The sequence below is a fragment of the Balaenoptera acutorostrata genome, chromosome 3, assembly GCF_949987535.1.
Source record: "Balaenoptera acutorostrata chromosome 3, mBalAcu1.1, whole genome shotgun sequence".
Lineage (NCBI taxonomy): Eukaryota > Metazoa > Chordata > Mammalia > Artiodactyla > Balaenopteridae > Balaenoptera > Balaenoptera acutorostrata.
The window spans coordinates 79,482,932-79,498,114 of record NC_080066.1 but is presented as its reverse complement, the minus strand read 5'-3'; the positions used below and the strand labels follow the sequence as shown (position 1 = coordinate 79,498,114).

The window sequence follows — 15,183 nt, the reverse complement described above, 5'->3', positions numbered from 1 at the left end:
TTTTATGATCAAAGTCAGATTTCTTGTGGCCATAAATGCCACATGGAATTTTTTTTTCACTTATTTCCTATTTCATTTAGCATACAAACTATGATTTAATTTTCCCAAGCACCTTGTGAAGTCATCATTAATAATCTGACTTTAGAGATAGGAAAACTCTCAGAGATGTTAAGCCAGAGCTGGAATTTGATCTGAGTGCAGCATTAGACACGTTTCTGGCCCGTGTACCTGGGTGTGCTCTCCATTACTGGTCTTCAGAATTGCAAACTTTTGTGTCTCAGCTCTGCATTGGTGGGAGAACTTTTAGAAATCATTTCAGGGTCAAGAGGTGAAGGACGTATAACATTTCTGAAACATTTTTTGGGCATGCATTCTGATTTTTTTTTTTAGAGACCTTGTGGAATACAAAATATCAATCACTGAATTTTAAAGGTAAAGTGGGGAATATAAAAGAGGAGTGGGATCAAAACTGACAAAAGTGGAGCAGAGATTGACGTGGTAGGAGACCATCCATGGGGACAGCAGAGGGACACACTTCAAAGACGGGGTGAGGATCCCAGGGAGGCCAGCTTGGTGCCTGCACTCCAATCTGAGCATAGTCAAGGTCCTTAGTCCCCGGCCCCGTGACCCCCTGATCTTCAAACTCCTGGTTGATTCTCCAAGGTCTCCAACCCTAGGATAAAAGGAACTTTCTTACTGGCTTTTCTTTTCTCTTTGCCACCCTCCTTTTTGTGCAAGGTGAGTTCTGGGGGAAGCTGCACCACTCAATATTAAAAATTTAATTTTTTTCCCCCCAAGTAGAAAAGTTTTGGTCATCATGCTCATTTAAAGAGATTCAAACCATACTGAACTGTGTAAAGTAGACAGCAACTCTGCTGTCGTTTTCAAGCCTCAAAGTTTATCTTTGAAATTGTTTTCCCAGGGAATTCTGAAGGTCTGACTGTATGTGAGACATTTCCTTTGAAATCTTAAAAGTTTGGTCAGTGTCCTTTTTTTTTTTTTTCCCCTACAGAATGGATGGATGGACGGATAGATAGGAGGAAAGAAATAGGAAGAAAATAAAGCTTAGTTTAGGTAAAGCTGCCTCTTTCTGTCATGTTTAGGAATACGTTGAAAAATCAGTACACATTTTGCTAACGTTGGATGTTCCACACTCTATTTTTCACTTTTATGTAGTTGAGGGTCTAATGCGGATATTCCAGCACAAAATTCATGCCTTCCCACTAGTCCTACAAGCAAGTCCTTTAGGAGTGAACGTTTTGTCCACTCTTCAGAGGTGTTGTGTGTATCATCAGACCGGCAGTGGCTTCCCTCTGAACGAGATGGTCACCATACCCCACACAGGGGACATTATTTTTTGGTTTGTGGCTCACTTCTTATTTCCTGGAATCAAGCTCAGGACTGCACCAAGCCTCATCAGCTCCCCGTCCCTGCTTTAGATGCTCTCTTAAATGACTTGTATGATCAAATAGAATTATTCATTCCAAGCAGACATCCATACACAGAGTCCCTGCCCCATGCCAGGTGCTGTGCTGGGTGCTTGGGCCTGGCCGGCGGGGACTGCTGTCCCCAGGAAGAAGGACAAAGCATGGTGGGAAGGTTTCTCATTGTCTGGCTGCATGTCTGCAGTAGCCATGAGGGCCTCTGGAATTGCTGGTGAATGTGTTTTCAGGGCCGGAGGTGCCACTGGGAGTTAAGAGTGGTGAGGTGGGAGGTGTGGCCTGGCATTGTGACTAATCTCCAGACTCAGCTGATAACATGTGATGGCCCAGAGAGGAAATGTTTCTATCTGGCATATGTTCATAGTTCTTACAAGTGCTAAGCTCTTTGTCCTTATGCATAAACACACTCGTTGATCTCGCTAACTAAAGCAATTATCATCATTTAGCAGTCTTTCCCAAAAGCATTATTTCCACTCCAAAACACCTCTTTTATTTGCCAAGTGCCACAATGTTACATCCTGGCAATTGGTCAGCGTTTACTGCCAAATTATGTAAGTCCTCGGTTGGGCTTAGTCCCCGATTGAACAAGTGTGCCCGTGGAGTACATTAGGATGGTGACGTGGCCTGGTGGCTGAAGACAGAGAACAGCTGTCCTTAAATCGATTCATTAGTTCAGTGTTTACACTGTGATTGGGAAGGAAACCCACATTTGCTTATGACACCAGTGCCCAGCTGAGAAATGTCATTCCATGAAAATACTAGATTGAGGTTTGTTGTCAAGGAAATGTAAATTGTGGACATTTCATGAAATTCACATATGCGGATTAATTTGCAAACAGGGAGCTAAGAATGTAACAAACCAAGGTGGCCTTACTCAAAGATTGAAATGTAATTAGTGTTGACTGTAGTAGCAGCAACTAATGAAAAGGACTATAAAACCCTAGAGAAGAATTTTATTAATAAATATTAGGAGAAATGTTTTCATAGAAAAGTCAGAGTCGGTGTAAGAGATTATGGGTGAGTAAAATGACCTCATTTAGTAAATATTTTAAAAAACATCACAGTGAATAAATTTGTACAGAAGCTCTTCTGTTAAAAATGATATTTGTTATACATTTTAATGCGTATGGACTCTGCTAGAGGTGCAGAATAAAACATGCCAGTGCTGCTCGGAAAAGAGGGATCAAGACACACCCGGACATTGCGGTCTTGAAGGCCTTTGTACGTTGTTTCATCTAAGGCGCGTTTGCTGTTCTTGTTCTAGGATTGAAGTGTTTTATAAATATTATTAGTCTCGTCCAGCTAGAGAAACTACGTGTCTCCTTTTCAAAAATCCCACTCAGAAGACAGTAAAGGAATAAAAATTAAATCTCCAAAGACAAAGAACGGCAGTGGAGACTTAGCGGAGGAGAGCGCTGAAGCAGATGTAGTGGTAATTAGCGGGGTGAGAGATGCTTCAACCTGAGGCGCTTGCAGTATACAAATGAGGTGATTTTCCTGCAGAGCTGTTGAGCAGCTCAGAAGTGGGAAGGCATCAGTTACTGTGGAAGTCAGGGTGAGGGGCCAACGTCTAGGGAATTATTTAGGTGCCTTGAGAACTGGAGCAGTTAGACCTCCAGCGTCTCCTCTGTGCCCTGGATATCTGGGCACCCACCTGCCCCTGCCCCCTCCCCGCCCCCAGCAGTAGACTGGAGTTCTCTTCTCTGGGGAAACTGAACTGGAATGATTTTGGAAGCGGGTGTGGGTGACTGAAAACAGGGACTGAATTTGAGTTGTGACCTCCCTGCTCCTCCCCTGCCCTGTCCCATAGACAAGCAGCCAACCCCGCCGCAGCCTCAGTAGTGGATTGGAGGATTCTTTTCTTGGGAAATCAAACAGCTCCAGAGAAGAATGCTCCCAGACACTGAAATGTGCGGGTCCCTCAGTGGAAAGCTTGGCACTCTTCGCCCCACATAACTTGAAGTTTACCAGCTAATAACTCCTTTGCACATATACAGATCCTCCAATCTGCTTTTACTACTTCCCTCTTAAATAGGATCAGGCAGCCAAAGATCCAAGTCATATTAGGAAGGCTTTCAACATGAAAGACAGGGACCCAAACAAACCAGAAAAGAGAAACCTTGCGGAAGATGGAGATGTTGCGGACAGCAGAGAAATTGCATTTTTCTGAAAAAAAGTTATAGTATAATATCGTCAGAGAGAGAAGCTGTTTTCATGTCCAAAATAGAACTTAAAAAGAAAAACAATTAGAGAAGAATAAAGGAAAAGTGGAAATTAAAAATTAAATACATCCTCAAATTTTTTATTTTCAAGTATCTCTCAAAAATTAGAACAAAAACGATGGAGTTGAGTAGATGAGAAAAGAAATATGAAAAATTGAAATTCAGTCTAGAAGATTCAACATTACTAATATGTTAGATGCAAACACCAAGAACAAAATAAAATGGTTTTCTAAACATTATCACAGAGATAATACCAGGACATTTCATAGAGCTAAAGGGAATTTCCAAATTGAAGGAATATATTAAGTGCTCATGTTTTATAAAAGTGGCCAATTTAATAAAATCCTCACTGGGGAATGTCATCGTGAAATTTCAGAACACCAAGGACAAGGAAAAGGTCCTAAAAACTTTCAGAGAAAAATAAACGGGGCGTACACAGAGGACAGGATATCATAATAGCACCAGAATTCTTAATAGCATCCCTGGAAGTTAGAAGGTAACAGAGTAATACTTTAAAATCTGAGGGAAAGATACTTCTAACCTGGATTCTAAATACAGCTAGACTATCATTCAAACGTAAGCGCAGAATGAAGATATTTTTCAAAATACAAGGACTCAAAATTTTTCTCCCTTGGACCTTTAAAAGTTACTGGACCCGTGCTCCCTCAGACCAATTGGGTAAACTAAGAGAGAGGAAGACACCAAACTTGGGAAACAATGTAGCACAAAGGGAAGAGAGCAACCAGACCCTAATATAGGGCTGGAGGGTGGAAGTTTGCAAGGGAGGTCACCACGGAAAAAGACCACCAGATTACCTGATATTTTGATCATCTGGAAATTAATACTGGTAAGCATCTAACAGATGTCATATAGCTGATGAAGATATTTAAGGGTAGGTATATAGAAAACAAGACAAGCTAAAAATAGCAGTTACTGCCTCTAGAAAAGTTAAAGTTATGGAAGAGAGAAAAGATGGCCAGAGTCTACAATCTAGCGCTTCAGTGAACAGTATTTATATAATCACAATAATGTAAACACAACTGGCTCTTGATTTTATTCTTGGGAAGCTAGCAGAATGAGAAATTCATATGTATGTGTGTGTCATCTACCATAGGTAAAAATGATAAATTGCAGCTAGGCATATCACTCAGCAACATAGAGGTAAGTACTAGAAGAAACAGCTGCAATTTGCAGTTGGTTTCCTCTGAGGCATGTGATCAGGATTGGGGATGGGAAGCTGGAGAGTACAGGTTTTCATCTTATCTTGTTTTATTCTGATTAAAAGTTAAATTATTTTAAAATGTTAGTATAATGCTGATGCAAGTGAAAGTAGACATTATGAAATCAATCATTGGAATCGGTGAGATGATGAATATTGCAGATGACTGTATCTCTCCGAGTTGTTCCTATCTGTAAAATGGGAGGTGATGATGTCTAACATGATTTACATTTAAAAGAATAATCACCAAGCAAACTGATAGCACCAAGCTAGTTGTAGGAGATGAATGTATCCAGGAAAGCCCAAGACAAATTAGAAAGACAAAATAAGTGAGGATGTGCTATAACTGAACTAAATAATCGGTAAGGGCATATTAATGGATGTTTTTTGAATGCCATCCCTTAAAACAGAAACTACATCCAGCACCCATTAAACATGGACAAAAATTATCTGTATATTTGCCCACAAAAGAAACCTCAATACATTGAAAAAGAAAGAAATAATAGTGACTTCATTTCTTTCTTTCTCTCTCTTTTTTTTTTGGCCGCACCATGCAGCTTGCGGGATCTTAGTTCCCTGACCAGGAATTGAACCCATGCCCTCAGCAGTGAAAGCGCGGAGTCCTAACCACTGGACTGCCAGGGAATTCCTGTGACTTCATTTTCTGACCATAATACAATGCAAATAGAAATTAACAACATAACAGAAATAAAGACCCTCCAAGCCAAAACAGCATAGCAAACATACCGGATATGCAAAAACTTTCTCAAAAACAACTCTTGAGTCAAAGAAATCAAAACCACACATTGAAACTATCTAGAAAATAATAATAGAAACATTTCTGTGGTGGAAACTACTGGCTGCCTTCCCAATGTCCATTCTCTTCTCTCTTTTCACCAACAGAACATTGATTTTGAGAGTGTCAATGACCAGCTTAAAAAAACATGTATTTCCCAACCCTTTCTTGTAGGTGGGGGTGGCCATAAGATTAAGTTCTCACCAATAAGATGCAAGGGATTATTGGTGGGTGGGGCTTCCAAGAAAGCTCCTTAAAAAGAAGGTTGCCCCATCTGGTATATGTGATGCTGGATCAGCTATCTTGTAATCATAAGGTGTCTAATACATGCTAAAACTAGATGAGTAGAAACATAAAAAGAGGTGTTCCTCAAAAATATCCTGGCATCCATTCCAGCTCTGGACTTCCTATCTCTGGGGGAAAAATATCCTAACTCTTACGTTGCTATTGTGGGTCTGTTTGTTAGGAACCAATGCAATTCCTAACTGACAGTCACATATCACAATTTATGGACTGTAATAAAAGAATGAAAATAAACAAATGAAGCATGCAAGTCAAGAAATTGGAAACATGACATGGATGGACCTACAGACTGTCATACCGAGTGAAGTAAGTCATAAAGAGAAAAACAAATATCGTATATTAATGCATATATGTGGAATCTAGAAAAAGGTATGGATGAACTGGTTTGCAAGGCAGAAATAGAGACACAGATGTAGAGAAAAAAACTTATGGACCCTAAGGGGGAAAGTGTGTGTGGGGTGGTGGTGGGATGAATTGGGAGATTGGGATTGACATGTATACACTAATATGCATAAAATAGATAACTAATAAGAACCTGCTGTATAAAAAATTTTTTTAAAATTCAAAAATTCAAAAAAAAAGAAATTGGAAACAATAAAGGGAAGCAGAAATAATGATCAAACTAGACCTCAATAAATTAGAAAATTTTTAAAAATGATAAATCTGAGAGCTAGTTCTTTAGGGGAACAACAATTTAAAAAAATATGTAGACATATTTTACCTGCATAATCAAGAAATAGGTGAAGAAAGCTCAGATAAAACTAGATAATGAGAAATAGAAATAGAGGAGATGAAATGATTTATACGTTGCAAAATTCTGTGCAAATAAATTTGAAAATATGGATCAAATAGATGATTTTCTTGGAAAATATGCTACCAGATTGACTCCAGAATAGAAAGGAAACTCAAAAAGTCTGCTAACAGTGAAAGAAATGAGACAGCTGTTTTCTGTGACCAGTTGTTTCTGTTCTTCTTGCATCTCTGTGGCTATTGGAGTTTTTCAGAATGACAGAAGTGAATTTCTGGTGAGAGAACCTCAGAGTGTGGGGTGGCTTGGACAGCCTGCTTGGTGATATGTATGCCATCTCTGACAGGATGGCCACACACCAGAACGGGTGAAGGCAGTGATTCTTGGTATTAGGACCCATCACAAAATAAACAGCCCCAAGTCTTCAGGTTTTTCATAAAATTTTTCAGGTCCTTAAGTTACTTGAACTGTTTTTTTTAATGATTTTTTTTTCAATTTAAAAAAAAATTATTTATTTATTTTTGGCCATGTTGAGTCTTAGTTGCTGCGCGGCTTTCTCTAGTTGCGGCGAGCGTGGGCTTCTGTTCGTTGTGGTGCACGTGCTTCTCACTGCGGTGGCTTCTCTTGTTGCGGAGCACGGCCTCTAGGCGCACGGGCTTCAGTAGTTGTGGCGGGTGGGCTTAGTAGTTGTGGCTCGCGGGCTCTAGAGCACAGGCTCAGTAGTTGTGGTGCACGGGCTTAGTTGCTCCATGGCATGTGGGATCTTCCCTGACCAGGGATCGAACCTGTGTCCCCTGCATTGGCAGGTGGATTCTTAACCGCTGCGCCACCAGGGAAGTCCCAACTTGAACTTTTTGGTTAAAAAAAAAAATTGAAAGCTATTTTTAATCACTTACTCTCATTGTCGGTCTCACAAACAACTGCTTCCTTAAAGTAAAAATGTTTTAAACACTATAGCCAAATAAATAATGATAAAGATTTCAAAGCAGGGTTGTGCATAAAGAAGCTTGAAAGGGTTTTGACAAGAAAATTAACAGTTTAGAAAAAAAGAAAAATGGTGAGCATCAGAACGCCTTAGCTCTTAATTATTTTCTTGGAAAAGTACCTTGTTCTCAAATGCTGGTAAACTGGAACATCCTATTGGTTAAAAATAAATAGCATAAAGGGTGAGGAAATGAACTAAGGAAAAAACAAGGCAACCAGCACAGCCTGTCAGCTAGAAACAGAATAATTAAGCTCTACCAAAGGCGTCAGGTCATTTGGCCAGTCATCTACCCTAAGGCCAGGGTTCAAGCTCAGTGTTGACAAACACCATGGTCACGTGGACCCACAGGCATCCAGAAAGGCCTGTTTGGACGAGCATTTGGTTCTGAAGTGTCCTTGCTCTTTAAAGTGTTTGGTTTTCCCTGAACTTTGAAGTCTTCCCTCATAATCTTCATTTAAACAGATGTAATTTTAACTTAATGTCCTCTTTTTACCCCAATTTTCCCTGGTAGTGAACAACAGTGAACCATGGAGCTGTATTTCGGTGAATATCAACATGTGCAGCAGGAATACGGTGTCCATCTGAGACTCGCAAGTGATGAAACCAAAAAATCAAGGAATTCCCAGCACGCTAAGGCAGGCTCCTACGGTGTCAGTATTCGGGTCCAGGGGATTGATGGCCACCCCTACATCGTCCTCAATAACACAGAGCGGTGTCTGGCAGGCACGTCTTTTCCTGAAGACGGGCCATCATTTCCGTCTCCAGTGACAAGTAACCTGCCTCTCCATTCCAGCAATGGATCTGTGCTCGAGGAGGACAGTGCAGAAGAACTGCAGCTGCCCGAAAACCCATATGCCCCACCCGGCCCAGTAAGAAACCTGAAACAGCCCTCTCTCTTTGAGGGCAAGAATGGAGTTCTAGATCACAAAGGCGAAGCGATGAAGCCATCCCCCGTGCTGAACTTTCAGAGGCATCCAGAGCTTTTACAGCCCTATGATCCCGAAAAGAATGAGTTGAACTTACAAAATCACCAGCCTCCTGAGAGTAATTGGCTAAAAGGTTTCGCAGAAGAAGGGACCAACAGTAAGAAGGCTTGGACTTGCTCGCCCAAACCTAGCCATTCCCAGCTGACCAGACCTCCCTCGGAAGACCCGGCCAGATCCAGCGTGACGGCCATTCGACTGTGCAGCTCCGTGGTCATCGACGACCCCAAGAAGCAGACCTCGGTGTGCGTGAACGTTCAGAGCTGCAGCAAGGAGGGGCTGGCAGAGGAGGCCCTTGCCCCTAGCGGGAGGCCCCTACCCAACCACCCGGAAGCCAAGAAAACCAGGCCCGACGTGCTTCCGTTCCGGCGCCAGGACTCAGCCGGGCCCGTGCCGGACGGAGCCCGGTCCCGGAGATCCTCCTCATCGTCCACAACTCCCACTTCGGCCAACTCTTTGTACAGATTTTTACTCGATGACCAAGAATGTGCCATCCATGCCGACAATGTGAACCGTCATGAAAACAGAAGGTATATCCCCTTCTTGCCCGGAACTGGACGGGATATTGATACGGGGTCGATTCCTGGCGTGGATCAGTTAATTGAAAAATTTGACCAAAAACCTGGGCTGCAGAGAAGAGGCAGGTCTGGGAAGCGAAACAGGATCAACCCAGAAGACAGGAAAAGGTCCCGAAGCGTGGATAGTGCATTTCCTTTCGGTCTCCAAGGGAACTCGGAGTACCTGACCGAATTCAGCAGGAACCTGGGCAAGTCCAGCGAACACCTGCTGCGGCCGTCGCAGGTGTGCCCGCAGAGGGCGCAGGCGCAGGAGCACCGGGGGAGGCAGGGCGGAGGGCGCGCCTTCGCCAGGCTGCAGGGAGCCCAGCCCAGGCCGCCCCTGCAGAACAAAGATGGGAAAGTTCCAGAAAACAAAGGTGGTCAGGAAAGTCCGACCCGGCGCACATCCTCCCTCCCAGCACAGACTAAGAAGGGGGAGGAAATCAAAACAGCCACCGCTACGTTGATGTTACAGAATCGGGCGCTAGCAACTTCCCCGGACTCAGGTACCAAGAGGATTTCTGTGAAGACATTTACTTCCACCTCAAATACTCAGGTAATACTGGTTTGTTCCTTCTGAGTGATCTATCAATACATCCTGGCTGTAGGAATACATATCTTCCATCCTGAGTCAGTAATTGCACCATCTTGAATCAGTAATATTTTTTAGAGTTTTCCCCCTAGCAGTAGATTATGACCTACTGCTAATCACTTGGTTTTCTAAGTAAATTCAAGTACCATTAGATTCCTGTTGTGTTCTTGTTTGTAAAGTAACTTGTCAAACACTGTAGAGAGGCTCGATTTTTCTTTTCGTGTATGTGTAAAATCTGAAAGTATGCAGAATTTGTTTCCAAAACAAGAGGCTCCGTCCTTAGGTTTATTTAGATGTATTAATTTTCCTCATGACATTGAGTGACTGGATTAATTTCTGTCTGAGAAATTAGGTTAATCCTAATTTAGGTTTATCCTGAAGTGATGGAATTTATTTAAGTGGTCCAGTTAGTGTTTTGGTAGTAACAGTAAAAAAATAATAATGATAAAAATGATACTAAGGTTGGTAAGTGCCAGGCACTCTTTGTTATGTATTATAGGATCGCACCAACCCTGTGAAGGTAGGTACTATTAACTTCTACTTACAGGCGAGAAAATTGAGGTGAGGAAAAGTTAAGTAACTTGCCCAAGGTTACAGAGGTGCTAAGTGGTGGAACCAGTTGTAATGAGCATCCTTACCTGAGGAATCCTTTCTGGGAAGCAGGAATGTGTTTGGAAGCTTCTGCTGTGGGCTTGTGCCTTTTTCTTGGAAGCGTCATCCTGTGATCTAATAACAGACATTGTGTTCCAGGCCACACCAGATCTGTTAAAAGGCCAGCAAGAACTCACTCAGCAAACCAATGAGGAGACGGCCAAGCAGATACTTTACAATTACCTCAAAGAAGGGTTAGTGATTTTCCTTCAAGGAGCAAAGTATTGTCCTTCCTGGTGGGCCTCTTAATTTTCTTTTCTGAGACCTTGTGTTTTACCCTCCCTTCCTGCCCTGGGTGAGCCATTTCAGGGTGCAGACTCCATGGCTGGAGTTGTCATAACAGCATTTAAGTCTTGGGTGGAGGAGGGTGAAGAGGAGGGGAAGGAAGTGTGGGGAAGAACATCCTACTTTAAAAGTTAAAAATGAATGTGTTTTTTAAAATGATTCTTTACTGTTTCAGAAACAAATTCAAAGATAGGAAGAATGTCTACTATTCAGTTTTGAACTGAGTCTGTCGTCGCCTTGAGTTTGTCCGTACGCACACAGGGATAATCGATCGTCCCTTATTAGAAGTTACAAATAAAATACCTCCTCCCCTCCCCAGAGTTGACATTGGCCGGGAGCCCCTGCTTCCATTATTTTTAAAGCATGTATGAGTCATTTAAAAGCAGTGCTTTCCACTTATCTAGGAGGATGAGTTTGAATAATCTGGTTTTCAGTCCTTACTTAGATACCAACTGAGCTGGAATTCTAGGCCAGGAATTTGAAGTTTCTGTTTCAGTTCTCTCATCAGATATGATTAAAAAGAAGAAAAGCTTTATAGTCTGATATGACTGAAAGTCACTTGGCAGATACTCATTGGTATCAGAACACTTCATAGTTTTATACAGTGCCTTACAATTTTCTGTCAGTAATATAGAGCTGACGGAATCATTCAAAATATAAGATAGGGACTCTTTTGAAAAAAAAGAAAAAGTAAAGAGATTCTTCTAGCTAAGAACTAATTATTCGTGTCTTTCTGTGAAGGGTTTTACCATGAGAAGATTAAGGTAGAAGAACTTCTAACATTTAAAATTCTTTCTCTACATTCTTTTATTTTTTTGGCCCATGATTTATTGAGAGACTGGTGAGACAGACTTTAGTGGGAGGCACCTATTTAAGGAAACTTACTTAAAAATTTTTTTCCCTGGGCTTCCCTGGTGGCGCCAGTGGTTAAGAATCCACCTGCCAATGCAGGGGACACGGGTTCGAGTCCTGGTCCGGGAAGATCCCACATGCTGTGGAGCAACTAAGCCCGTGTGCCACAGCTACTGAGCCTGTGCTCTAGAGCCCGCGAGCCACAACTACTGAAGCCTGCGCGCCTAAGAGCCCGTGCTCCGCAACAAGAGAAGCCACCACAATGAGAAGCTGGTGCTCCAAAACGAAGAGGAGCCCCCGCTCACTGCAGCTAGAGAAAGCCTGCGTGCAGCAACAAAGAGCCAACGCAGCCAAAAATAAATGAATAAAATAAATAAATTTTTAAAAAAAAGAAAGAAAGAAAATAAGGGGAGAGGGCTTCCCTGGTGGCGCAGTGGTTGAGAATCTGCTTGCCGGTGCAGGGGACACGGGTTCGAGCCCTGGTCTGGGAAGATCCCACGTGCCGCGGAGCAACTAGGCCCGTGAGCCACAATTACTGAGCCTGCGCGTCTGGAGCCCGTGCTCCGCAACAAGAGAGGCCGCGATAGTGAGAGGCCCGCGCACCGTGATGAAGAGTGGCCCCCGCTTGCCGCAACTAGAGAAAGCCCTCTCACAGAAACGAAGACCCAACACAGCCATAAATAAAATATAATTAATTAATTAATTAAAAAAAAAAAAGAAAATAAGGGGAGAGATACCCCTCCATTTAAAAAAAAAATTTTTTTTTTTCCTAAGTGCCAGGTATGTGTGATAGAAGGTGTGGGTAGTCCTTAATAGAACTTTATCTGACCATTACCTATGAAAGTCTAGACAAAGGGCAGCTGTGTTGACAACCTTGGCTTGGGGGATTTATTTTTTTAAACAAAGGCTAAAACAAGTTAAGATCACGGTGGATCATTCCTAGTGTGACACACATACAGGAGAGATTCCTTGTTGAAGTGAATATACGTCATTTGAATCAGGCAAGCAACAAATTACTAAATTTTTATTGGATGTTATCTCCAAGCTTATTTCGAATGTGCTTGTGTCTCTTGCACATGTTTGGAAATGGGAACCCCTCTCCCAAATCGGGTGGTAACACTGAACAATTTGTTTGGAGAAAAATACACCGTCTATCCTGCCCTCCTCACACTGGTTGTGTCTGCAGCCTTAATTAATTCACGCCTCTTGCGATTTATCTTCTTAAAGGGCTTGCTGTTTGTGTGTCGTGGCACATAGAATAGTCTGAGGCCAACGGTTGTGCCCTCATTGTTTTTTTTTTTCCAGAAGCACCGATAATGATGATGCTACTAAGAGGAAGGTCAACCTGGTCTTTGAGAAAATCCAGACGTTGAGGTCTCGAGCAGCAGGGAGTGCGCAAGGAAATACTCAAGTAAGGCGGAGCGCTGTATTTTGTAGAGGGCATTTCACGTGGAACCTGGCAAACAAATGGCTTTCCTCAGTCTGTACTTCTGGTTACAGTAGTTAGTGGGAAGTTTCCTGAGTAGTAAGCAGTACCGAAGATGGAACAGCATGTTTTAAATATTGCTGATTTGCACCCTGCCTTTTTTCTAGAAAGGTTTTAAGAAATTTTATTTAAAAATAAATCTATAAAATATAACAGGAGGAAACAATAGGTGGTACGATTTAGAAAGGGAAAAGAAGAATAGGAAGAATGAAATGAAGCATGGGATGGAGAGCCCTAGTGTCATCGTAGGCAGGTTTGAAAAGTAAGTATGAACGGGCGTGGACCCAAGTTCTCAAACTTCAGAGACTAAGAAATAAGAGAATCAAACTAGAGAATATGGAAGAGAGACTGGTGGGCTGACCAGCGTGGGCCGAAGGGAAAGGAAGGAGTAGAGTGGGGCTAAATTCTTTTTTAAAAAAACTGCCTGTTTAATTTATTGTACTGAATTTTAGTTGGGACTTGGAGATTTTTTGTTAAAGGAGGACTCATCCCCTATTTGATGAACATGTACTATATGCTAGACATACCTTGTGCCATGAAAGGAAGCAGCATTTAAGAGGGACGACTAAAATCTTGTCCCTCAATTCTATGCCACCTTGAATGCCGCATTTCTTGCTTGGGCATCTTTCCTTTTGCCTTCTGGGGGGATTTCTGCACTGGAAGGAAAGAAGATACCCAGAGGCAGGTAACAGGGAGTTGGTCTATTGCTTCTTTTTTAACTTTGGAAACATATGAATAAAGGATATTTATAGGCATCAACTACCCTTTTTTCTCTACTGTTCCGTATTCCCCTTACACTCAGTTAACCCATGACTGCTGCTCTGGCATCAAATAAAAACATTTTTCAATTTATCCGTAGAAATAATATTTAAAATATATAAGCGCATTTTATTATATATCTTTATATAGATGTATTTTATTATTATATATTATGTATTTATATTATATTTATAAATATATAAAATATTTTTATATATGCACACACACACAGTTCCCACTGGGGAACCTTTAAATTATACACCTTGCTTATAGGCAGGTTTCAGGAACTCTACACAGGTTTTTAAATTGGGTTAGGATTTTTTTTTGCTAAATCTCTTAAATCCAAATCATCACCATTACTGTTGCTTTGCATTAACCTGCATATTCTCCTGGAGAATGCATCCTTTGGTCTTTTTTTTTTTTTTTAATTTTATTTATTTATTTATTTATTTATTTATGGCTGTGTTGGGTCTTCGTTTCTGTGTGAGGGCTTTCTCTAGTTGCAGCAAGCGGGGACCACTCTTCATCGCGGTGCGCGGGCCTCTCACTATCGTGGCCTCTCCCGTTGCGGAGCACAGGCTCCAGACGCGCAGGCTCAGCAATTGTGGCTCACGGGCTTAGTCGCTCCGCGGCATGTGGGATCTTCCCAGACCAGGGCTCGAACCCGTGTCCCCTGCATTAGCAGGCAGATTCTCAACCACTGCGCCACCAGGGAAGCCCGCATCCTTTGGTCTTGATGTTAAGATTGTCATTGTGGTTCCAGACTAGGGTATCCAGCCTAAACTGGGGAAGTTGGGGTAGCCCTTCTGGAGTTGATAACACTAATGATGTCTCAAGAGATCATAGAATTCTCCCAGAGAGGGGAAGGGAGAGCATTCTAGGTAGAGGGAACAGAACAAAAAACATAAACTATAAAGAGGTGTGTGCTTGCCATGTTTAGGGGACTAGAGGTAATGTAGTGTAGCTGGAGAAGAGAGCTGGGATATGGGGACCAGGCACCAGGTAGGCAGGACCTTGTAGATCATGTCAATTTTCATTTCAGGCCAAAGGTGATAGGCTTCCACTGATGGACTTTAAACAGCAACGAGTAGTGTCGTATTTATAAAAATTCATTTCTTTGTAGTTTTTGGAGAGAGGTAAGATCAGAGGACGGGAGACCAGTTAAGCAGCTGCTGCTTCTTAATCAAGCCAGAGATGATGAGACGATGAACTTAGGCTCTTAGACTTCTGGCTCTGATGACAGTGCCGTGACTGCTTAATTGCCCACATTTTTCTACTCCCCTCCTCTCTCGCTTTATGAATC

General features: G+C 42.1%; 1 protein-coding gene across 5 annotated transcripts in view; it reads left to right on the top strand.

Moving 5' to 3' along the window:
• Positions 1 to 15,183, top strand: part of CGNL1 (cingulin like 1) — a 204,895-nt gene that overhangs the window by 95,533 nt on the left and 94,179 nt on the right. For 4 of the 5 annotated variants that reach the window (XM_057543464.1, XM_057543465.1, XM_057543466.1 and 1 more), the window contains 3 exons: positions 8,227 to 9,811; positions 10,598 to 10,692; positions 12,941 to 13,046. In XM_057543464.1, coding sequence (XP_057399447.1) covers positions 8,243 to 9,811; positions 10,598 to 10,692; positions 12,941 to 13,046 — 1,770 coding nt within the window. In that variant the 5' untranslated portion in view covers positions 8,227 to 8,242. Of the gene's footprint in view, positions 1 to 6,268; positions 6,289 to 8,226; positions 9,812 to 10,597; positions 10,693 to 12,940; positions 13,047 to 15,183 lie in introns of those variants that run through there. The other variant, XM_057543468.1, reaches the window with a different exon arrangement.